Source organism: Heterodontus francisci, chromosome 27, assembly GCF_036365525.1.
Source record: "Heterodontus francisci isolate sHetFra1 chromosome 27, sHetFra1.hap1, whole genome shotgun sequence".
NCBI classification, from domain to species: Eukaryota; Metazoa; Chordata; class Chondrichthyes; order Heterodontiformes; family Heterodontidae; genus Heterodontus; species Heterodontus francisci.
In genome coordinates, this window is record NC_090397.1 from 21,378,626 (window position 1) to 21,403,605 (window position 24,980).

At 38.1% G+C, this 24,980-nt stretch overlaps 1 protein-coding gene across 9 annotated transcripts in view; it reads left to right on the plus strand.

Annotated features, from left to right (window-relative positions):
* The window catches only part of eps8a (EGFR pathway substrate 8a, signaling adaptor), a 215,495-nt gene that overhangs the window by 184,889 nt on the left and 5,626 nt on the right, over positions 1 to 24,980 (plus strand). For 7 of the 9 annotated variants that reach the window (XM_068058976.1, XM_068058980.1, XM_068058979.1 and 4 more), the window contains 6 exons: positions 12,389 to 12,500; positions 12,916 to 13,062; positions 15,180 to 15,203; positions 16,918 to 17,134; positions 18,964 to 19,144; positions 22,927 to 23,059. In XM_068058976.1, the coding sequence (XP_067915077.1) occupies positions 12,389 to 12,500; positions 12,916 to 13,062; positions 15,180 to 15,203; positions 16,918 to 17,134; positions 18,964 to 19,144; positions 22,927 to 23,059 (814 nt within the window). The remainder of the gene's footprint in view (positions 1 to 12,388; positions 12,501 to 12,915; positions 13,063 to 15,179; positions 15,204 to 16,917; positions 17,135 to 18,963; positions 19,145 to 22,926; positions 23,060 to 24,980) is intronic. The other 2 variants (XM_068058974.1, XM_068058978.1) reach the window with 2 other exon arrangements.

A 24,980-nucleotide genomic window follows, 5' to 3' on the forward strand; every position in this document is an offset into this window, starting at 1 on the left:
AAACTGAATAATATCACAAAACAGTTAAACTGGATGGCCTAACCTCGTCTTTATTTTTCTGAATGGATAAAGGTCCTAAAGTTTCACATTACAGTATCCAATTATTCTTCTTATAATCCAGAATTTGCCCCTCCATTATTTTGTTCTGTATGTTGGTCACTCTTTGTATAAAGAAGAATTTCTTGACATCAATCTGCAGTTTTATTCTTTACTAGTTTGAATCTATGTCCTCTTGCAATTTAATTTAGAGTAATTTCTCAGATTTGCCATCCCCTTAACTATCTTATATATCTGTATATGACCACCTCTTGGGCACTTCTTTTCAGGCTAAACCCACTTTCTGCCAGTGTTAGGCAGACATTTGACATAAGGGATCAGCCTTGTGACTTTTCTCTGATTCAAGCACTGGAAGCATTGCAAAGAATGATACAGCATAGGAGGCCCTTCAGCCCATTGTGCCTTTGGCAGCTCTTTGTTCGAGCTGTCCAGTTAATACCACTCCCCTGCTCTTTCCCCATACTCCTGTAAAGTTTTTCCCCTCAAGTATTTATCCAATTCCTTTTTGAATGCTACATTGCATCTGTTTCCAACACCCTTTCAGGCAGTGCATTCCAAAAAAAAAATTACATCACCTCTAGTTCTTTTGCCAATCACCTGAAATCTATGTCCTCTGGTTACTATCCCATCTGCAAGTATTTTATTATATCCCAACACTTCATGATTTTGAACACTTTTATCAAATCTCCTTTTAACTTTCTCTGCTCTAAGGAGAACAAGGCCTGCTTCTCCAGTCTCTCCACATAACTTAAGTCCCTCAACTCTGGTATCATCCTAGAAAATTTCTTCTGCACCCTCTCCAAGGCCTTGGCATCCTTCTTAAAAGTCTGATGCCTAGAATTAAACACGCTACCCAACTAAACCCTAACTAGTGTTTTATAAAGGTTTAGCACAACTTTCTTGCTTTTGTACTTTATTCTTATTATAAAGCCAATGATCTAAAATGCTTTTTTAAATAACCTTTTCAACTTGACTTCCACTTTTAAAGCTTTGTGTACATACACCCCCAGGTGTGTCTGTTCCTGCAAAAAACGATACCATTTATTTCATACTGCTTCTCGTTCTTCCGACCAAAATGTATCACTTTACACTTCTCTGAATTAAATTTCGTCTGCCATGTGTCAATCCTTTTACCTGTCTGTCTTCCTGAAGTCTGTTACTATCTGCCTCATTATTTACAACACTTGAGTTTTGTATCACCTGGAAGATTTGGGAAATTATATCCTGTACACCCATGTCCAGCTCATCAAAAGATATCAAAAAGACCAGTGGTTCTAATACTGACCCCTGGGGAACACCACTGTATACTTCCCTCTAGTCTGGAGAACAAACGTTCACCACGGCGCTCTGCTTTCTGTTTGTTAGCCAATTTTGTATCCATGCTGCCACTGTCCCTTTAATCTCATGTACTTCGATTTTGCTAATAAGTATTATTCATCAAAAGCCTTTTGAAAGTCCACATACACAACATCAACCACGCTACTCTCATCAACCCTCTGTTACTTCAAAGAAGTTGGTCAAGTTAGTCAACCACAATTTGCCTTTAACAAATTTGAGCAGACTTTTATTTATTGGCCCATACTTTTCTAAATGCTGATGAATTTTCTCTCAAAAGTTTCCCCACCACAGGTATTGAACTGACTGGCCTGTAGTTGCCTGGTTTATCCCTCTCCTCTTTTGTTTTAAACAGGAGTTTAACATTTTCAACTCTTCCTTGTGTCTCAGTGACTAGATCTAGATGCAGGACTAAAGGGTGTGGAGTCTGATCAGAACATTATGCGCTTTGGTCAAAACTTTCTCTGCCTTGTATTCTACTGTTGTGGTATGCAGTTCAACATTCTATTGGCTTTTTGATTACTGCTCTGCATTTGCTTGGCCATGTTGAATATTGGGTCTAATAAGGCACTCAAATCTCCTGGCGTTGGTCAATTAGGTGCTTTATCTTTGACAGCATTAAATTGTACTTGCCACTGCTCTGTCCACTTACATATTTTATCTAGCTCACTTTGTAATTTCTGAGCTGCCTCCTCCAATTTCTGTGGCCCTCCCAGTTTGATATTGTCTGCAAATTTGACCTTTTTACTTTTGAATATCCAAATCCAAGGCAATAAAATTAGAGCCAGTCATCATCCCAACCATGAGTCCTGAGATACCCAGCTCACTACTTTCTCCACCTTCTACCACCCGAGCATAAGTTCTCTAATGTGTGCTTGTTTTCCACCCTGCAGCCAATTTTTAATCCATTATCATCCTTTGCCCTGAATCCCCACAGCTTGGAGTTTAACTAATGATCTTTCGCGTCAAATGCCTTTTGAAAATCTATTATTTAATACATTTGAGTTTCGTATCACCTGAAAAATTTGGAAATTATATTCTGTATACCCAAATCCAAGTCATTAATATATATCAGAAAGAGCAGTTGTGCTAATATCGACCCCTGGGAAACACCACTGTATACTTCCCTCCAGTCTGAAAAACAGCCATTCACTACAACACTCTACTTTTTGTCCCTCAGCCAATTGACAATGGGGCAGAGATGGTAACAAAAAAAGAAAATATGAAATGGACAAATATAAAAGAAAATAAAAGGAATTGGTGTCAGAATAAAGGCTCAGTTGAAAAGCCAACACCTGCAAAGGCACAGTTAGCTGAACGGTCTGCTTCTTTGCCATGGATTCTGTGACTTTTGGAGCTAATTTTTGTCAGTGGATAAGGGCCCAGGAATGCTGATATTTTGTGTGAAACACTATTTGGAATATATGAGATAGAGGTGGAGGTCATAAAATTAGTGTCTCAACCTAGAAAGCAGGGAGAGAAAACAAGCTGGCTTCCTACTTCTGATTCTGTCTAACAACCTTGCTGAAAAGTCTGCAAGTATGATGTTTTGAGACCCCAGTCACTTTGTAGACACATGCAGGATTGGGCACTGATGTGAGGTATCAGAGGGCCACCCCTGTCTCTGGAACACCCAGCTAGATGCATTCCTTTAAAGTAAGGGGAGAAAATTCAAAAGGGATTCCAGATGAGAAATCTGATGCAAAAGAATAATTATGAAAAATGATCAATATTTTGTACAAAGAAGAATCACTGAAATGTCTTGCATTTAAAATAAGCTGTTCGTTCAAATATTTCAGTTGTCTTCACAAATTCATGAACCATGTTGGATTTTTTTGATAACTAGGTAAGGATTCTTTGTGAAGCTGGTAATGTATGTTTCAGTAAGCATTATATTCAACACTAAACATACAACTTTGTAATTTTTTTTAAATCCTGAATTCACACATGCATGCCATGTAAATTCTTTAGCCACTCCTAAAGCTATAGGAAATGGAGATTATTTCAGTGGAAACATTTGAGAGAAACTCCAACTTTTAGACGTTCCCTGGAATCTCCCAAAGACACAATTGGGAAGAAAGTTAATTTTCATGCCTGTTCCCTTTCTTCTTCTGCTAAACTGTTAATTTCAAGGCATAAAATGCCTACTACCTGCCAGGGTTCTTGGTCTGTAAAGAGTCTATCCCCAAGCCTTTCAAACCGATCTTCTATAAGTGCAAATTTAGCAAACCAAGCTCATTATTTTGACTCCAAGACTGATCCATTTGCAAATGGAACAGACATGCAACAGCTTGGATGTCCAGAAAGGAACTACAATATATATTGCACGATACTTACTTAAATCAATGCTTAAGGCAAAACAAATGGTGCAGTTCAATAGCAATACTTTAAAGATATTTTTGTGTTTCATTAATAAAATCTTCACTTGAATTGCCATTCAAAAGCATGGTAGATTTGATGCTTGTATATTTTACTAACTGCTTGGCACACGCTGCAGATCAACTTCTGATATGGAGCTTTTCTTTTGATAGAATTAGCAACAGTAATTTACACTTTCCAACTCTTTGGCTCACTTGTTTTAAGTAACAGATTGCTTTGCTTTGTTTTTCCAGCATATGTATTTAACTTTTAATTTTTATCTGCTCCATTTTCTAACTTCAACTATTCCCTGTGCTGCTGCTTGAGAGCTTCCTGGTTTATGCTGATTCTGTGTGTGTTTCAGACAAAGTCAAAACCACTTTCCATAGTGCTTGGTAATTTAGCAGATGTACATTTAGCAAAAAAAGGGCTTCAGTTTAACTTGAATATTTTCATTTTTATAGTGGCCTGAATACTTTAAAAAAATAATCTCTCTGGCAAACTAAACATTGGAGCAGTGGCATTGAATTTCTGTTATACAGATGGCACTTGATTTGGCTATCAGTTTCTTTTGTTTTCCATTGCATTTAAAAACTTAACTGTTCAGTTCCAAATTTCAATTTAGTACCAGTGCTGTAGAACTGTTCTCTACTTCAATCAGATGTGGAACATGATCTTCCGTAAATTCTTAACCTTTGAATGCCTATGTATTTACACTGAATATGTTCATATTCACAGTGCATTTCAAATGTAACTATATGCTTTTTATTTGTAGTTTGTTGCTGAGGCGGAGCTTGAGATTTTTCAATTATTTTGCCATTTTTGTTCATTTCCGATGAGTCACTTTAAATTTGGAAAATCCTAAATGATTTTGCATTCATATCTTGTTTTATTGATTCTAAAATAGTTTTGATGCCTCACAAAGTAAGTTTGATTACTGATACTGTCATGGAACTGTTTTGTTTTCTCTCTGTTTAAAACGAAAGGGGGTCTGTGTGACTTTAAGACTGAGGGCAGTTTTTCTTTTCTCTGGTGTGTGAGCTGCAAGCCTGTTTCCTAAGCAACAGCAAGAGAGAGGTCACATGCCATATTTTATTAGTTTGACTGTGTCAAGACTGGCTAGAACCGGTTTGAACTGGCAGACTGGCAAAGCATGCTCTCCTGAAGGAAGGAAGAATTTGTGTGTCTCAGCAAAAAAATCTACATTGGCCGACAGGCTGTGTTTCACCTAAAGAGGAAAAGACCCCTGGAAAGGATTTTTTCCATTATTGGAGATAGCAAATTCCTTTTTACTCCCGTCTCGAAGAAATCTCTACCTCAGGAGTGACTTTCTGTTGCCTTTCATGTTTCTGGGAGTTCTGGAAACTCAGACTGCTAATTCAAAAATCGAAATAGACCTATTGTTATAATCGTTGAAAAGATCTGTGTGGCGCCTATTGCAACCGATGTACCATGAACGCCTATCCGCTACAGACTAATCATCAAACTCTGGGACACCTCACTGAACCGTGAGCGTACCCTACCAAGACTTACAACCCAGTTTAATTATTCCGAAGCAACAGCTCTAATTTAAAACTGGTTAACCATTGGTTTTTGAATGTATGTGTGTGTGTGTGTGCGCATGAAGATTAGGAGGAATAAGAAGTTAAGTCTTTTCAGGCAAAGATTTATCTCAGTGTTTAATATTTAGTTTATTATTAAATTGTTAATTTATTGTTTAAAGATACCTGGTTTGGTGTTTTATTCTGAGGGTTAATTAAGTGTTTAATTTGGCTAATTTCCAGTAGGTGGGAAACTTTAATAATATGCTGTGACCTGTGGAGTAATGGGACTGAGTTGACAGTGTATTGCTCCCGCCTTGGTCGCAACATATTAGTTGGGGGCTCGATTGTTCGGGATTCAAATCCAATACCAATTTCATGAATTATAAGGTGAGTAATAATTTGGAAAAAAAGGAACCAGGTTTCTTGTATAATAAAGTAAAGGCTGTACCATTGGAATGACATTAGCAGGTGCAGCAGTTTTTCTGGGAAAGGAGAATGTGTCCCTTGGTGACTTGACAACTTTAAGAGTAAACTAAAAGATTTGCCAGCAAAATTGGGGTTAGAGTTGAAATCAGGTGCTAAAAAGCAGAGATATTTGATGTAATAGCCCAACATTTAAAATTGGAAGAAGCAGAGGAAAAAGATAGTAAGTCAGGGCAATGCAGTGGAATTGGCTAGAATTCAGTTAGAAACGAAAAAAATTTGAGCACAAAGAAGAAATTAAAAAAACAACTTGAGGCTGAAAATGTATTAAGAAAACTTGAGCAAGAAAAAGAAACAGCAAGAGCAATAAGAAAACTTGAACTTCAGAGGGGAAGTGAAAGAGAAGAGAGGGAATTTAGGTTAAAAGAGATGGAACTAAGACAAAGGGGTAGTCTTGAATCCAGGGAAAGTTCAGGTCAGGACGAATCTGAATTCAGCCCAGGACCCAGCGAAAAGCTGTTCTAATTCATACAAGCTCTTCCCAAGTTTGAAGAAAGGGACGTAGAGACATTTTTCATATCTTTTGAAAAAATAGCCAAACAAATGGAAATAGCCAAAGGAAAACTGGACACTGCTTATGCAAAGCACGTTGATGGGCGGAGCTCATGAAGTTTATGCCATGCTTCCTGAAGAGGCTTCTGCAAATTATTTTTGCTTCGGCAAAAAAGGCTATTCTCGCTGCATATGAATTGGTCGTTGAAGCTTATCGTAAGAAGTTTCGGAACTTATGGAGATTGGCTGGTTAGACCTTTGTAGAATTTAAGAGGGTGAAGCAAATTAATTTTGACCGTTGGATATGGGCGTTAAGGATGGAAATCACATATGAGAATCTTAGAGAATTGATTATCTTAGAAGAGTTTAAAAATTCAATCCCTTCAGTAGTGAGAACTCATGTAGATAACCTAACCTGAAAGTTTTAAAAGCTTGGCAAGCAGCAGAAATTGCTGATGATTTTGAGCTTGTGAATAAGCCAAAATCTTTTGTCCGTCACCCTCATAAACCTGAGAAGGATAGAAAGTGGGAGCGGGAAAGGAAGGCAAGTAGCCGGGGACAAGAAGGAACAACTGGGCATGCCCCAGGATCACCACCTCAGTTCAGAAAGGAAGGTGCTGAGGATAGAAGTGAGGTCCACAACCCGAAGTGTTATCACTTCCACAAGATGGGTCATCTTCGTTCAGAATGCTGGAAATTGCGAGGTAAACCCATAGGACTTGTTGGGGTACACAAAGCTAATGCAGAGAAAAGAGCTCTGACTGAGAGTACAGCAGACCAGGGTGTAGCTTTAACGACCATTGTAAAACCAGATACAAAACCTAAAGTGAGTGTAGAGGTTAGGAATAAGATATCCGAAAGTTATAATCAATTCTTGTCAAAGGGAAAAGTGACTCCATAGCCTTTAAGTGAGACCGGAAAACTTTTCATTATACTCCGGGATACAGGAGCAACCCAAACACTTTTTTGCTGGGGAAAGATATAAAGTTTGCACTGGAGAGTGCCCTGAACGCTCAAGTTTTAATTAATGGAATTGGTGGGGAGTATATACCCGTACCTTTATATACAGTGCACCTAGAGAGAGCCCTAATATCTAGGATAGTAACTGTAGGAGTTGTAATAATTTGCCTGTAGAGGGAATTGATGTACTCCTAGGAAATGGTTTGGCCAAATCAAAAGTATCAGTTTCTGCTATAATTACAGAGAAATCAAGTGAAGTTAAAGAAATGGAAATTACAGGAACAAGTTCCAGGAATATTTCCTGCGTGTGTAGTAACCCGAGCAATGGCTAAACAGGATCCATTGTTGAAGGTGAAAGGGGCACTACAAACAGCCAAGTATCTGAAAGCTTGTTTGGGGATTTAGATAACCCAAATGAGATGTTTAATAGATCTTCTATAATTGCAGCACAGCAAGCTGATCCAGAGTTTTACCGAATAGCACAGACGGCTGACAAGCTGAGGTGAAAGGAGTTCCAGAAGGCTATTATCATGAAGGTGGGGTTTTGAGGAGGAAATGGAGACCGTCTCATAGACCTGAGGACGAAGATTGGACAGTTGTTAAACAGATAGTGATACCACCTAAATACCGCCAGGAATTATGAAGGTTAGCGCTTGACATTCTTTTTGCAGGACATAGGGGGATTCGGAAGACTAAATTATGTATAAGTCAACATTACTACTGACCAGGCCTTACAAAGGACAGGAGGCAATTGTGTAGGACACGCCATGCATGCCAAATGGTGGGGAAACCGCAACCTACCATAAAACCTGCACCACTGATTCCCATACCAGTGATTGAGGAACCATTTAGCAGGGTATTGGTAGACTATGTAGGACCCTTGCCAAAAACAAAAGTGGGACATCAGTGCATACTTACTAACATGGATATTGCTACTCAATTTCCAGAGGCCATTCCTTTGAGGACAATTACTGCTAAAATAGTAGTAGAAAAGTTAACCCAGTCCTTGATGACATATGGATTACCACTTGAAGTTCAATCGAATCAAGGTTCTAATTTCATGTCTAAGATATTTCAAGAAGTCAAGGGCAATTTGGGTATCAGACAGTTGAAATCTTCAGCATATCACCCATAGACACAAGGAGCTTTAGCAAGGTACCATCAAACTCTCAAAACAATGATTAGAACATACTGTCACGAATATCTGCATGACTGAGATAAAGGGCTAGACTTACTTTTATTTGCCACCAGAGATTCACCGAATGAGTCCTTTCGAATTGATTTATGGACATGAAGTAAGATGTCCTCTCAAACTCATCAAAGACAGATTCTTACAACAAAGAAATGAATCTTCGATACTCGACTTTGTATCTGTGTTCCGGGAAAGGCTCACAAAAGCCTGTCGTGTGGCTCAGGAACACCTTAAACATCCCAAGCTAAAATGGAAAACTGGGAAAACAAGAATGCAAAGACCCGCAATTTTCAACCAGGGGATGAAGAAGTATTGGTGGTATTACTGTTGCAGGGTGAACCTCTGAAGAAGAATCGGTTGTGTCACATCAATATGTTAAAGCAATATTGTCGCAGGGAAGAGAATACAGGTAATGGGGACTGTTGAGAAGGAAAAGGATAGTGAGGATGAGGCAGAAGGAGCCTTAGACAATTCTCACATTGAACCTCCAACCTTCCAGTTAGCGAATATAGAATGGCTAGGAAAATTGGACAACATGCTTTTGCACTTAGATGTAAAACAACGTGAAGACCTAAGCAGGATTTTCACAACACTGAGTAAAATAAAAGCAAAATACTGCAGATTGCTGGAAATCTGAAATAAAAGCAATAAATGCTGGAAATACTCAACAGGTCTGGCAGCATCTGTGGAGAGAGAAGCAGAGTTAACGTTTCCGGTCAGTGACCTGATGTTCTGATGAAGGGACACGGACCTGAAGCATTAACTCTGCTTCTCTCTCCACAGATGCTGCCAGACCTGCTGAGTATTTCCAGCATTTCTTCTTTTTATTTGAGTCTGTAGGCATAAGCCAGGATGTGCAACCTTAGCCACGCATGATGTGGATGTAGGGGAATCTATTCCTATAAAGCAACATCCTTACTGCTTAAGTCCAGATAAACAGGCCCAAGTAAAAGCAGAAATCCAATACATGCTGGAAAACAACTTAATTGAATCTAGTCAAAGCAGCTGGAGTACACCAATGGTCTTAGTGCCGAAAGCTAACGGGTCAACCCCCTTTGCATAGACTGCAGAAAAGTCACTGCAGTAGCGAAGGCAGACTCCCACCCAATTCCTCGCTTAAAAGACTGTATTAATAGAGTGGGCAGTGCTAGGTTTCTTACGAAGGTCAACTTGTTAAAGGGATACTGGAAAGTTCCTTTGACTCCTCGAGCTAAAGAAATATCAGCTGTTGTCACACCAGACAGTCGCCGTCAGTGCCAGGTGATGCCATTTGGGCTAAAAATGCCCCAGCCACTTTTCAAAAATTAATGAATCAGATTGTAGCCAGTGTTCCTAACTGTGTAGTGTATCTGGATCGTGTACTAATATACAGTAATTCTGGGAAAGAACACTTAAACCAGCTAAAAACTCTGTTTAAAAAATTCAAGCAGTGGACATAGTGATAAATTTGGCAAAAAGCGAATTCGGAAAAGCAAGAGTAATTTACCTCGGACACATTGGGCAAGAACAAGTATTGCCAAGAATGGCAAAAGTAGAAGACTTAGTGGAGTTCACTATTCCCAAAACTAAATGTTAAATCATGAGGTTCTTAGGAATGTGCGGTTTCTACAGGAAGTTTATAAAGAATTTTAGTGCTATAGCTGCTTCATTAACCGATTTGCCACAAAAAAAGAAAATCAAAGTAGTATGGTCAGATGAGTGCCAGGCAGCTTTTGAAAAGCTAAAGGCAATCTTAACTAATGAACCAGTGTTGGCTGCTCCAAATTTTGCTGACCCCTTCTGTATAGTGATTGATGCTGGTGACCTGGTGGTTGGTGCAGTCCTATTGCAGGATTACGGATCGGCCATAGAAAAACCAGTAGGGTACTTTTCAAGAAAACTAAATCGCCACCAGAAAAAGTATTCCACTGTAGAAAAAGAAATAGGACTATTTCTGGCCCTTAAACATTTTGAAGTGCATGTCCGCCAAGACTATAAAGAAACACTGATCTACACTGACCACATCCCATTACCATTTGTGGAAAAATTTAAAAGCCAAAATGCTAGGATATTCAGATGGAGTTTGTTGTTGCAGCCTTATCATTTGAAGATTGTTCTTCACTGGAATATGTACAATGTTATCACTGGCGCATTGTCATGAATTTAACCTTAAGTTACATGAATAACAATGATAAAAAGAAAAGTACTGATAATTAACAGAATGAATGGGCGCATGAATGTGTAAACATAGTGTTTTTTCAGTTTCTGTTTTGCATTGTAATGACATGCATTTTAAGAATGGCGTTTCATTTCGCCAAGGGCAGAGGTGTCATGGAAGTGTTTTTTTCTCTGTTTGAAAACGAGAGGGGGTCTCTGTGCCTTTAAGACTGAGAGCAGTTTTTATATTCTCTGGGAACAGTGTGAGCTGCAAACCTGTTTCCTAAGCAACAGCAAGAGAGAGAGAGGTCACATGCTGTATTGTATCAGTTTGACTGTGTGTAAAGACTGGCTAAAACCGGTTTGAACTGGCAGACCAGCGAAGCATGGTCTCCTTAAGGAGGGAAGAATTTGTGTGTCTCAGTAGAAAATCTACATTGGCCTACAGGCTGTGTTTCGCCTAAAGAGGAAAAGACCCCTGAAAAGGAATATTTCCATTATTGGGGGTAGCAGATTCATTTATACTCCCGTCTCTAAGAAGTCTCTACCGCAGGAGTGACTTACTGTTGCCTTTCGTATTTCTGGCAGTTCTGAAAACTCAGTAAAGTTTCTACTGATAGACTGCTAATTCAAAAATCTAAATCGACCTGTTATACTCGTTGAAAGATCTGTGTGACACTTACTGCAGCCGAAGTACCGTCAACGCCTATCCATTACAAACTGTTCATCAAACTCAACTGGAGATTTCGAGTGGCATCTGACTATTTGACTCTGGGCCACCTCACCGAACCATGAGTTTAACCCGCCAAGACTTACAACCCAGTTGTTTTATTATTCCTAAGAAACAGCTGCAATTTAAATCATCATTTTAGAACCAGTTAGGAGAAATAAATTATCAAGTCTTTTCAGACATAGATTTATCTCAATATTGTTTCAGTTAGTTTATTAATAAATTGTTAATTTATTGTTTAAAGATACCTAGTTTGGTGTGTTTTATTCTGGGGGTTAATAAAGTGTAAATTGTAAAGTTTAACAAAAATAGGTGGGAAACTTTAATAATATGCTGTGACCAGTGGAGCAACGGAACTTAATTGACAGTGCATTACTCCTGTCTCGGTCGCAACAATATTTATATGGAGCTTGACTGTTTAATACCTAATGGAATTCACTGGTTGATGTGTGCACAGCTGCAGGCCATGTTCAATAATAGTGTTTTGGGGTGAATGTCCTGGATGATTGCTGTTGTAGATCAGGAGTCATTCCATTTAGAATTCAGAAGATTATATGGATGAACTAGCGCCCATGACTGGTATTGATTGTAAAATCTGTCCAACAAATGGACCTGAGGAATCAACTGGCCTTTTCTCATTTCACCTTCGTCACAAATTAAGAGCTGGTTTCATCATTTTCATGATGGTGTTATTGAGGGTACCATAGATGTTGTCTGGCCAATTAGTTCTTTGACTAAAGGCAAACAAGTAGTGATATTTATTGAATGAACTAATTTTGAAGTGTCATCTTTATATAATAGTTTAGCATTGCCACATCATTTTATATTTCCATAGTTATTTTTCAGGATGTTGGCACTTAATATTTTAACTATTTTACACTTGCTACTTTTCAAAATGTAAACATGATTTGAATTGGATTGCATTAAACTGTATGTTCCTTGCATCAGTTCTGCACAAATTATAAGCACATGAACAATGATATTTTGAAATGTCTTTCAATAAAGTCATCTCATGCTCTACTGTTGCTTTTGTTAATGTATTATTATGACTTAAACCATGTTTTACAATTCATGTGGTATTTCTCATTTTATTTTTAAAAGAAATTATGACACTCATGTTAACGCGGAACCTAAGAAATTTGCCAAATCAAAGTATGATTTTGTAGCAAGAAACAACAATGAACTCTCTGTTATGAAAGATGATCTGTTGGAGGTGAGACTAATCTTGTACACTATTTTTCAACATTTTCTTTAGCTTTGGATTTCAGCAAGATTGTATTTCATAACCATATTTGTGCATACTGTTGAGTAAATGTCTTCAATGCTTTTGTACTGCAGGGTATCCTGCTGCTTAAAACAATGCAATGGAAAATGGGTCCTGTATGAATGAGTAGCATGGAGATAAATTTTCCTTGGCTCAACTTCACTAGCATTGTTCCCAGTAATTTTAACTCAGCTACAAATGGAAGAAATCCATCTTCTAGTTTGCTATAGAGAACCGAAAAGACACATGCATGGGTGTACAGTTTAATATGAAACATATTTAATGCTTTAAATATTAAAATGGGCATTACGGTGCTATCCTGGTGCAAGTTTCATGGGAATATATCGATGTCACGTTGCTACAGATCATTGATGACAGGAAGCAATGGTGGAAAGTGAAAAACCAGAGTGGAATGTCAGGGTATGTGCCAAACAATATTTTGGATCCAATGAAAGACCCTCATGAGTCTGGTGAAGGAGTTCCTGAAGGCCTTTACAGTCAGACCTTTCAGGTAAATGCTATATCAAATAGCTGTATTTTTGTTTCTTCCCAGCAGTTCAAATAATCTAGTTAACTCCATTTTTATCTACTGTCTCGGCAGCTGTTGATGCCAAAGAAGGAATTTGAATTGTTCAAGGTACAGCCATGGTTTGCCCTATATGTGAATTTCCCCAAACCTAAGCATTTTTTTATCTGGTCCTTACTAGTCCTGTAGCTAAAAGCATTCTATAGACATTGCCCAAATTATACTCTTAGCTGTAACCTTTGGCCTGATTTCTTTAGCAAATAATGTGGTTGCAGTTTGCCTCAATTATCTTTTTTTCTTAATTTGAATGGAGCTAAAGCTAGGAAAGGTGGTACAACATGTTAGTACCCCAGTGTGCTATGCCATTGAATGGTGGGCTAATATTTAAGTTTCCCCAGTGGTAGATTCCTGGTCATGGGATTCCATTGAAGGAGGAGGAAAGATTTTGAAGGTAAGCCACTGTCGATCTCTGATCGTTTTGTGACCATGTTGAGTGGCAGTGACGTGAACCGAGTATAGATCACATGTTTGACTGAGGGAATGGTGATTGTAATAAGTGGATCTAAAAAGACAAAAAAAAGTAAATTGGGGAGGAAAAGTAATTCTTCACTGCTGTAGGAAGCCAGGCCAAGGGTGTTGGCAGTCTAATTGAAATATGCTGCATTTAACTTTAGGCTACTTTTTTCTTTGTGTCTGCAGTGTGCTGGTATCATTGATGCAGTTTCAGTAATATTGCACTGAAGATGTATTAAATGATTGCTCAACAAATAATATTGGTGTTGAGTACTGAAGTTGCATTTGGAGTGATATCCCTGGTTAACCAGTGAATTTAAAAAAAAATTAAGGGAAAAAGTCCCATGTGCATGATCCACAGTACCTGATGTGTTTGACCTTGCTTTTAAATTTAAATTTAGCTGAGTTTTGAAAAATTCACAAAGTTCCTTTAAAGAAGTGCAGCCAGGCATAACATGGCACACTAGATTTCTGCTCATAACTTCCACAAAACAAATTCAAGTGCTCAACTGAATTAGAAGAACCACTAACCATTTTTTCTTTTAAAAGACTTTTAAATTAAAATTTATAAGTGTTATTTATGTGGGAACTGTTGTTTCAGCCCCGATGGCTAGGGGCCATGTATGACTCCAGTAATTGATTTGGGCGGAAACAATTTAGGCAGTTCAATCCACAGTGTAAATCTCAAATCTCTGACATTGTGTGTCTCTACTGGTCTAGACAAATCATAACTATTCCACCTATTATAGTCCCAGGCATTATCCTTACCATTTATTAATGGCTAGCAGACATAATCTGTAACTACTGTACTCTAGTCAGATGTTACTGGTGTGATGCCTGGATCTGTAAAATATAGCTTTTGGTTAGCAATGGGGCTTAAAGTGGGTGAACGTGAGTTAATTAGTATGTAAAAAAAAGTAATGTTTTTTCGACTGCGCTCCCTGAGGGCTGATTGTGTTCATGCAAGTCAAGTTTAATAAATACCATATTATGTATTTTCGTCTCTGAAATACAGTAATGTTGCCCTGTTTCCACCTCTTGCCTATTTCCAATAGTGAACCCATGAAAAAAAGTTCAACTGGAGGTTTGGTTCAAATACTTTCAGATTAGTTAACACATTATTAACACATGGTGCTACTGCTATTGGAACTTCTATTACATAAATTGCCATTACCCTGCAATGACTGAATGCAGCTGTGTAGTGCTGAGCAGACGTGCATGGAGCTTGTTTCAAGATGAACATTTTAATGATACTATGATGTAGTCTTGTAAGAAGGGAATACATTTTTAGTCATGACACAACAGGTCTCTTCACCCATCACATATGAGTGTCCATGTACGTTAGCTTCCTGCTTTCAAACTGGCATTGCAGCTTGGTGTGTTATCTAAATTTCTGCATCTGAATGTTTAGTGAGCATGTTGTGAAGATGGTTGATTTATGAACAAACATGAAACATTTCTGTTTGCCCCTCTATCATTGCCGGCATGTGAACCAGAGTGATTTCTCATTACTTGTGTTTATGCATTTATCTTCACTTCGTGCCTTTGTTTTGTTTTGGTTCTCATTGGCTTCAAACATCGACTGACAGCAATTACTTGGAGAACTATCTGAGGTAATTTGTATGCTCTGCTTGTGCTCATGACATTCAAGAATGAGATTGTGTTCTGAAGGGTAAACCTCCAGTCTGTTTCAATATTTGTGGAAAATGTTAGCAAATATAATTTCTATTTGAATTATAATAGTTACGTGTTTATGCTAATCCTTCCTGCCAGTGATTAACTTCTTTTCATCCTGACTACTGATGAGTTTATATTTTTGGCACATGGCTAACTCACCTATTGATTAACTGCTTTGTCCTTTCATTGTTCTGTTTTACTTCAAAATGTTCAAAATGGCCTGTAAAGCATATTATTTGGATTCTGGTTTTAGTCAATAATCAAGTGGATTCTAAAATTTTGATTTTTGTGATGTTGAGGACATTGGGTTACTGTTCCAACATGATATACTCAGACCAAAGTCCATATGGATTTAAGCATCTTGGTATTTCAGAAATATGTTGGAAGGTTGGCATGTGGGAAATAAACCCCCACCCCAGGAAAAAAAGAGCGACTAAGATATCTTATGAAGAGGGAGCTCAACACAAGCTTACTCCTTCAGTGCAGCAACTCATCCACCAACCGTGAGCAACACCAACCCCCAAAGAACATTTTTGGCAGTATACAGGGCTACTTCCTATTGTCCCCAATCCTAACTACCGTCAGAATCCAGAGGCATTCAAGCTATCTCACCTCCATCTCCTACCCCCCACCCCACCCCCAACCTACATTTCTCTTTGTGCAAGTAGCCACATGTGGTGGTAGGTTTTTTTTTGCAGGCTCCGTTCATTCAGGGTGTGCAGTGACTTCATTAAAATATCTTTGGCATGTGTACTGTCACTAAAATGTGTGTAATTGTGCACCTAAATATACAATGCCCTCAGTGCACTCATTTAAACAAGTTCTGAACTGTCTACACTTATAATAAAGACTAGGAAATTATAATGTTTGGAGAAGACTGCTGTCTATTATTTGTTTATTCCCCTCCCAACTTGATTTGCATTGTTTTGCAATTATAGCTTTTAGCGCTCTAAAGCATGGCAGTACTATAAAGACAAGTACAATGGTGTCCAGTTAAACTTCTAAGTGCATCAAGTTTCAGTTTGTTTTTTCTCATGTTACTGCTCTTTTAAGACTGTTAAAACCTACCTCTTTGACCAAGCATTTGGTCATCTGTCCTAATATTTCCATGTGTGGCTAGGTGTTATTTTTTTTTTGATAATGCTCCTGCCTTGAGAGATTCTACTATGTTAAAGGCACTATATAAATACAAGTTGTAACTGAGGATGCTCCTTGAACACTGCAGCTCTTGTTTCCAGCCAACAGCAAATGCTGCAGCTAGAGGGAGTTGAATGTTTTTTTAAATTCTCCATTGGTACATTGCATCCAAGCTTGTTGATACAGATTAGGAAATTGCCCATGGTACCTGCAATAACAGGTGACGAGGAAATAATTATTGAAAAACATGTGCTGGAAAATGACCTGATTGCTTCATTGTTTTCCAAATTAATGTAGTTAACTAAAATGCAAACACTGCCCTTTGTTATTTGAACCATATTTAGATGTACCAAATCTTACTTTTGAGTCTCAAATCCTAGCTACCACAGTCCCTCATGATTTGTGTCTAATAGATTATTTGTAGTCCTATAATCCAAGAAATTTTAATGTTGTATTTGCTGAATATTTTCAGTTTTGGCGAGTAATAATTATAATCGCCTTTCTCATCTACAGAAACAGAAGGTGGATTACATTGCAAGATCTCCTGTTCCAATACCTCCTGCTCCTTCACCCCCACCAGCACATATCTCAGCCTCCCCTACATCCTCATTTGCAGGTGGTGTAGTTAAAGGACCTTCTAGGAATGTCAGTCGTCAGAACAGTAGCAGTTCTATTGAAAGCACTGGTGCACGAAAGGATATTCAGAGGGACGGACACGCATTACTCAACCGTAAGTTGAGAAACAGAGTAAAGTTCAGTTCCATCTTCACTCTTTAGTTGAAAAAATAATTCTCATTATATAATCAACCATTTAAAAGTTCCGAAAATGCAAAGTTTAAGAAAAATGAAATGTTTGTTAAACATTACACCATTGACCAGAAAAGCTGATACTATCTGCTAGTGCATTAAGGTACTGCTCCATGAATTAGTTGGTCATAGATCCTTGAGCTTACTTTAGATCAACCCATGTGATTAAGTATTGGATTTAAAAGAAATTTTCATTCATCAAAACATCAAATATCACTTTGAGATCAATCTCAAGCTACACAAAGTTAAAATCATCACAGACCAATAATTTTGTTAATTTAATGTTCTATTGCCTTCCCATGTTACTGTTTAATTAAATTTGTTAAGAGGACTTCGTGTTTGCAGTGAAAATTTCACACCTTTGAATGGCATGATCAAGACAAAATGGTTATTACTTTGATGTTTAGAATTTAAGGTTAAAAGTGCCAGTGTTTTAAGTATGTAGAGTCAAAGTTCCATGCAATTATTGTTTAATCAGCCCTATAATGTTTATTATTCATTCACGGGATGTGGCTGTTGCTGGCAAAGCCAGGATTTGTTGTCCACCCCTAATTGCCCTTAACTAATGGCTTGCTAGGCCATTTCAGAGGGAAGTTAAGAGTCAACCACATTGCTGTGGGTCTGGAGTCACATATAGGCCAGACCAGGTAAGGACAACAGATTTCCTTCCCTTAAGGGCATTAGTGAACTAGATGAGTTTTTACAACAATCTGAAGATTCATGGTCACGATGACTGATACTAGATCTGTATTCCATAATTATTTATTGACTGAATTTAAATTCCCCAGCTGCCATGATGGATTCAAACTTGTGTCTCCGGATCGTTAGTGCTTTGAAGTTGGGTATCAAGGACCTTGTAGCTTTTACGTGCGGTTAGAGTTGAGGCTTCAGCATGCATTTTCAAATATTTTATAATGCTAAATTCTCTGCATCTTTGAACCCTTTACAGCAGTTGTTTGTATTCAGTGGATTTGTTATGGCAATTAGGAAATATCAGCTTCCAGTTGTTGCTGATGTTTAAAATTATGAAGGGGCTTAGTAGGGTAAATGTTATGATGTTTCCACTAGTGGGGAGTCCAAAACTAAGGAAATGCAGGCGAAACTTTACCACAAGAGTAGTTAGAATGTGGAATTCGCTACCACCTGGAGTAGTTGGGTGAATAGCATAGATGCATTTGAGGAGACGCTAGATATACACGAGGGAGAAAGCAATAAAACAAAATGCTGAAGGATTAGATGAATTAGACTGATCGGAGGCTTGTTTCTGTGCTGTAGTGCTATGATCAACAGGACTGCTCCTCCCTACTGCTTTCTGACAACAGATACAAAGATTGCACCTGCATCTTTGTAGTATTTGCATCACTGTCATTTTCCTAGTGTTTTTTGCATCCTGTGTCATCATGAAATGGGTCTTTGGGTACTGAAAGGAGCAGTGATGTGTTTTTTTTTTCTGCTGATGAATAGGGCCATAACTGAGTTAAACTTGTAATGCAGATCTTCAGAACAGTGTTGAAAATCTCTTCAATGTCCAAATACTGGTACTCCATTGCTTATTGAAATTTCATTGTGCAAGGCAGATCAGCAGAAATAAAATGTGCTTGAGAGCAATTATTTTACATTACAATTGTAAACCAGATTTCATTGTCTTGCAATTTTTTAAAGTTAGCATATGCAAAAGTATTAACATCTGCATTGCATCTGGAAGGCGACAGAATCCTATCTAAGGTGTTTTCTGTACAACCTTAACTATAGGGCGAAAATCTCATATGGAAGAAGTACAAGATGAACTGGCACATAGACTTACAATTGGACGTAGTGGCGCACAGAAGAAATTCCAAGTGTTGCGAAGCAACAGTTCTACAGTTGGAATTTCGTATGATTCATCCCCTGAGGAAGTAGCAGAATGGTTACTGTCTAAGGGCTTTAATGCTGTGTAAGTACGCATCAGAATCAAACGCGAATGAAGTACAAAAATGAAACAAAATTAGTGAACTAGTTCATTTGTATAGTACATGCTGCTGCATGTTCATCCTAATTTATGTGTATGAATGGAGAAATGTGTCTATTGAGACAAATAGGATGGGTTGTGTAATGGTACTTGGTAAAGAATCCCAGCAAGCTGTGCACTTTATTGCATTGGCTGGCATAAGAGGGACTCAAAAGGGCTTCTATCGGAGTATTAACAGTAAAAGGGTTGTCAGAGGAGTGGTGGGGCTGATTCGGGACCAAAATAGAGATTTATTGATGAAGACATTGCTGAGATACTAATGGAGGACATTGCATCAGAAAAGGACTTTGTTAATTGAATATCAATTGGGTGTCAATTGTATTCAGGTGAAGGTAAATATTTGGGGACTCATCTGTGTCCTCATAGGCTGAAAGAGGGCTGTGCTGTTGGAGATGCACAGTATGTAATGTGTATTTCTGCAAATAAAAGCCAATAAGTGAATAAAGACATGATTTCAGTGTTAAATCCTTCACTGCCTGGCTATCCTAGTTTTGACAGACTTTTCAAAGCTATGGTAAAAGAGATGGTTGTCGGAATAGTGGAGGTGAAAATAGATAAAGCTGCAGTACTAGAAAGGCTGGGAGTAATTAAAGTGGATACTTAATTACCTGGTTTAGATGGGATGAATCCTAGGTTGCTGAGGGAAGTAAAAGTAGAAATTGTGGCACTGCAAGTCAGAATCTTCCAGTTCTCCTTAGATACAGGGATGGTGCTCGAGAGCTGGAGGATTACAAGTGTTTCAGCCTTGTTCAAAAAAGGGGAGAGGGATAAACCTGGCAATTACAGGCCAGTCAGTTTAACATCTGTGATGGGGAAGCTTTTAGAAATAATCCAGGAGAAGATTAACAGCCACTTGAACAAGTGTAGGTTAATAAAGCAGAGCCAGCATGGATTTGTTACAGGTAAATCATGTTTGACTAAGTTGCTTGAAGAGGATGGATGAGGGCAGTGCTGCTGATGTTGTGTATGTGGACTGTCAAAAGGCATTTGATAAAGTACCACATATTCGGCCTGTTAGTAAAATCCCAGGGAACAAAAGGGGCAGTAGCAGCATAAATATCTAAGGGATAGAAAACAGAATTGTGGTAAGTGGCTGTTTTTCGGGTTGGAGGGTTCAGCACTAGGACCAGTGCTGTTTTTGACGTACATTAATGACTTGGACTCAGGAATACAGGGCACAATTTCAAAATCTGAAGATGACTTGAAACTTGGAAGTGTAGGTTCCAAGTTGAGGAAGATAGTAATAATAGAGGACATAGCTAGGCTATTGGAATGGGTATGAATGGCAGAAAAGTATGAGGTGATGCATTTTGGTAGGAAGAATGAGGAGAGACAATACAAACTAAATGGTACAATTTTAAAGGGGGTGCAAGAAGAGAGAGACCTGGGAGTGTTGTGCACAAATCTTTGAAGGTGCCAGGACATGTTAACAAAGCAGTTAATAAAGCATACAAAATCCTGGGATTTATAAGTAGTGGCTTAGAGTACAAAAGCAAGGAAGTTTATGCTAAACCCCTAGAAAACACTGGTTAGATTCCAGCTGGAGTATTGTGTCCAATTCTGGGTACCATAATTTAGGAAGAATGTGAAGGCTTTGGAGAGGGTATAAAGAAGATTTACTAGAATGGTTCTGGGATGATGGATTATAGTTCCATGGATGGAGTGGTGAAATGGGTGGTTCTTGCAGCAGAGAAGACTAGAAAAGATTTGATAGAGGTGTTTAAAATCTTGAAGGGTTGGATGGAATGATCTGAAGGGTTGATAACGAGCAGGCACAGATTTAAGGTGATTGGCAAAAGAACCAGAAGTGACGTGAGAAATAGCTTATTTACGCAACAAGTGTTTAGAATTTGGAATGTACTGCTTAATAGGTTGACGGAAATAGATAGGCTTCAAAAGGGAACTGGATAAATCTTGAAAGATGGAAAAATTCAGGGATATGGTGAAAGAGGAGGGGTGTGGAACTAACTGGATTGCTCATCAAAAGGGCAGGCACAGTTTTGATGGTTGAATGGCTGCCTTTTGTGATGTATGATTTTATTGCATTAGTTCCATAGAAGCTGGCAAAACATTGTTGTCACACACACACAACAGCTGCATAGTCAGTTTGTGGGTACACTTCACAAACAAAATATCAATTTAATGTGTAGTATTTTAACTGGAAATGATATAATTAAAACGAGTCCCTAGTAATTGAAGAAACTTTACTAATTCCCAATTATAAGCCTCAGTTTCAGAACTATAGCACATGCAGAGGTCAAGAATATTGGTTAGATGATGTCAGTTAACTAGATCTCCACATATTTACTGCATTTCAGACCAAAAGACAACATGTTGTCACATGAAGTATATCGATGCAGTATTTCTGCTCTGTTGCAATCCTCCAGTACTCTTGCACCACATTGTATCAGAGGAGGATTGGAAGATTGTGGCCAGTACCTCCACAATTTCTACCCTTACTTCCTTCAGCAACTTAGGGTGCATTTCATCTGGACCGAGTAATTTATCCACTTCTAAGTACTGCCAGCATTTCTAGTGCTTCCTCTCTATTTTTATATCATCCAGTATCTCAACAATCTCCTCACCATAGTTTTGGCAAAGTCCTCTTGGTAAACATGGATACAAAATACTCATTTAGTACTGCAGCCATGCATTCAGCTTCCACCGATAGATCTCCATTTTGGTCCTTGATCAGCCTCGCTGCTCCACTGATGAGCTTTTTGCTGTTAATGTGCCTATGGAAGATCTTTGGTTTCCCTTTTATGGTACCTGCCAATATTCATCCTACTCCTTTGCATCCACGGAGTTCTGGCTTTGGTTGCCTTCCCTTTTCCCCTTGTGGGGATGTTTCTCGACTGCAACCAAACAAGACTGCCCACTGCTGCATTACAATTCTGTTTTGCAGTCTTTTCTTCTTTGACCTGGGCTTAGAACCCTCTTCAATTCTCTGAAATTTACCCTCCTCCAATTAAACATTTTTATTCTAGATTTCTTTTTGTTCTTCATAACTCATCTAAACCTTATGATGCTATGATTGCTATACCTGAGATGTTCCCCATTGTAACATTCTCCACGTGACCTATTCTAGATGAAGTTTATTGTATAAACTTTTGCTTTCAGTAATAGCTGTACTACAGAGTACAGTGTAACGTTGAATCTATTACAATTATTGGTTTTGAGCTTTTTAAAATATTTAATTTAGTTCCCTTTTGCGCAGTAAATCTGTGAGCACAAGAATTTGTATTGATTTGATGCAATCTTTAGATATCACCAAAATGATCTTTAAATATGAAGATTGCCACAATTACTTTTTCATCTTGTTCTTTCAAAGAAGAACTTGCTACTCTGTCGTTCCCGATCATGTCATTTGTATGTCTCAAAGCACGACCAGCTTTTGATATGCAGTCTCTTGTTTTGCAGGCAAATGTAGCAATTCGTGTTGAGCAAATGAGGTGACTGACTGGTTAATCTGCTTTTGATGAAGGACAGAGTGTTGCCATGAGTACCAGGAAGACTCCCAACTGTTTTTAAAATAGTGTCATAGGGTCTTTTGTATTCACCTGAACAGACAAGATAAGCCCTCGGTTTGGTCTCATCCAAAAGACAACAGCTCTGACAATGCAACACTTCTCAGCATTGCACTGAAGTGTCAGTTTAGGAAACAACATATCATTCCTGTTTAACTTTTTTTTTGTTTTATGTTACAGTACTGTGAACAGTTTGGGAGTACTCTCAGGAGCGCAACTCTTCTCTCTAAACAAGGATGAGCTAAAGACTGTTTGTCCTGAGGATGGTGTTCGGGTTTACAGTCAAGTTACGGTACAGAAGGCTACTTTGGAGGTAATACTTTTCTCTAATACTTTGTTAAACTCTCAACATGGCTACGCTCATGTATCATAACTGTGACTGTTCATATACATTTAAAATGATTATTTGATTTAAATCTTTGTACTATTGATTTGGTTGATCTTCAGAGCCTCCTGGTTTCAGCTGATCACATCCAGCTCTGCATAAGACTGCTCATCTTGTAACAAACTACAGAATCTCAGATGTTCACATGTCACTTTGATACTAAATGCAGATTTAAAGAAGAAATGGTTATTTTTACAATGTAATGTACCAGTTTGTCTGTGTGATACAACAGACTTCCTTCCAGAGCACAGAACCTTTCTTATGTCTCTTTTCTCTTTGCACCAACCCCCATTCAAGTCCTGTTAATCTCCAAGACATTCTGTTCCCAATGCTGCTGAATGTCAGTTACCTTCCCTCCAACCTTTGTGTCTGGGTTTTAAAAAAAAATGGCTATGCACACGGAAGAATGTTTATTAATCAAGGCACTTATTTGCAACTTTCAAGGAAAAATGGACAGTAACAGAATTTAATCTTGCAAAACACAAGTAAACATCTTACTCATCTTGCTCTGCTCTTCCAACTGCACTCCCCTTTTATCTTTTGTCGTGCTTCCCAGCTGGGATTACCATTTCCTCCTTTTCCCCTTCACCACCACAGTGCGATGCCATTGAAATGAGTTGGTGATATCCAATTGTCTCTCCTCTTCAGTACTGACTTTTAGCATTTAGAAAGAAGCAGTTATGAGTTATTGAGACAAGGAAAATGAATCCAAATAGAGAAAAATGCAACAGATTTTTTAAATAAAGAACCGTAGCATGAAATTAATTACAGTATATGACCTGGTTTTTAAAAGTGTGAAAGGGCTGCACCAATTTGATTTTTGGGATAGGAAAGAAGAGAGCAGTGATGATTGGATCTACTTATTACTGTTCAGTTGAAAAGTAGAATAAGTTGCTGTTTACCAGTATTGACAAATTTTGATGCACATTTTTGTATCATCTGTCACCCCTTAAAATATGTTTTAGTGATAGAGCAATGCACAGTGAGAACATCACATGGCAGGAAGAGTAGATCAGAGTGTTTTACTTCTCAGTTAATGTGAGGTTTGTGATCTTACAACAATCTCCAAATGAACATCTAATGCAAGCACTGAATTCCAGTATACTAAGCCCTTCCCCATCATCGAATTCTTGATGCAAAGTCAATAATTCAATCCTTATTTTAAATTTTTATGCTGTATGTGCCACGCCTGGTTAATGCACCAGATTCCTTTTCAGACATTTTGAAGTTAAACCACTTTTGTTTTTGTTCACTTTTTTGATGTTAAACCACTCAGTAAGTGAATAATTACAGTCAAATGACTTTGTTTGACTTTTTAAAACAAAAAAAATCTACTGTTTATATGAATTTTTATCTAACCGTACATCATCTTGGCCTGTTGTGACTATGTCAAAAGGTGATCTTAATGAACTTTCAAAGTAAAAGTGTGATAAAGTGGAGAAATGGTATGTAGAAATCCAGCAGAGAGAAAGGAGTAGGGAGGGCCAGTGGGATGAATGCAACAAACTGTAGAAATACGTGAGAAAGCTTATCCAAGGGGCAGAGAGATCTGGAAAAAAGCATAGCAGTTGAGGTTCAGTGTAACAGTAAAATAAAGCTGTCAATACTATAATAGCAAATGGGTAGCTATAGAAAAGATACAAAGGATGAAGTACTGAGTGGGATGCCTCAGGACTTAGTGTTGAGACCATGATTGTTTTTAATTTACATAAGTTACTTGGATTCAGAAATTCAATGTTTTTACACCTTAGACTTATTGAGAATTTATTCTGTTTAATTGTGCCTGCGGTGAACTGCTTAAAAGCTTACTTCATTTTCTTTGGCTGGATTTTTGTTGGCTTGTTTTGTG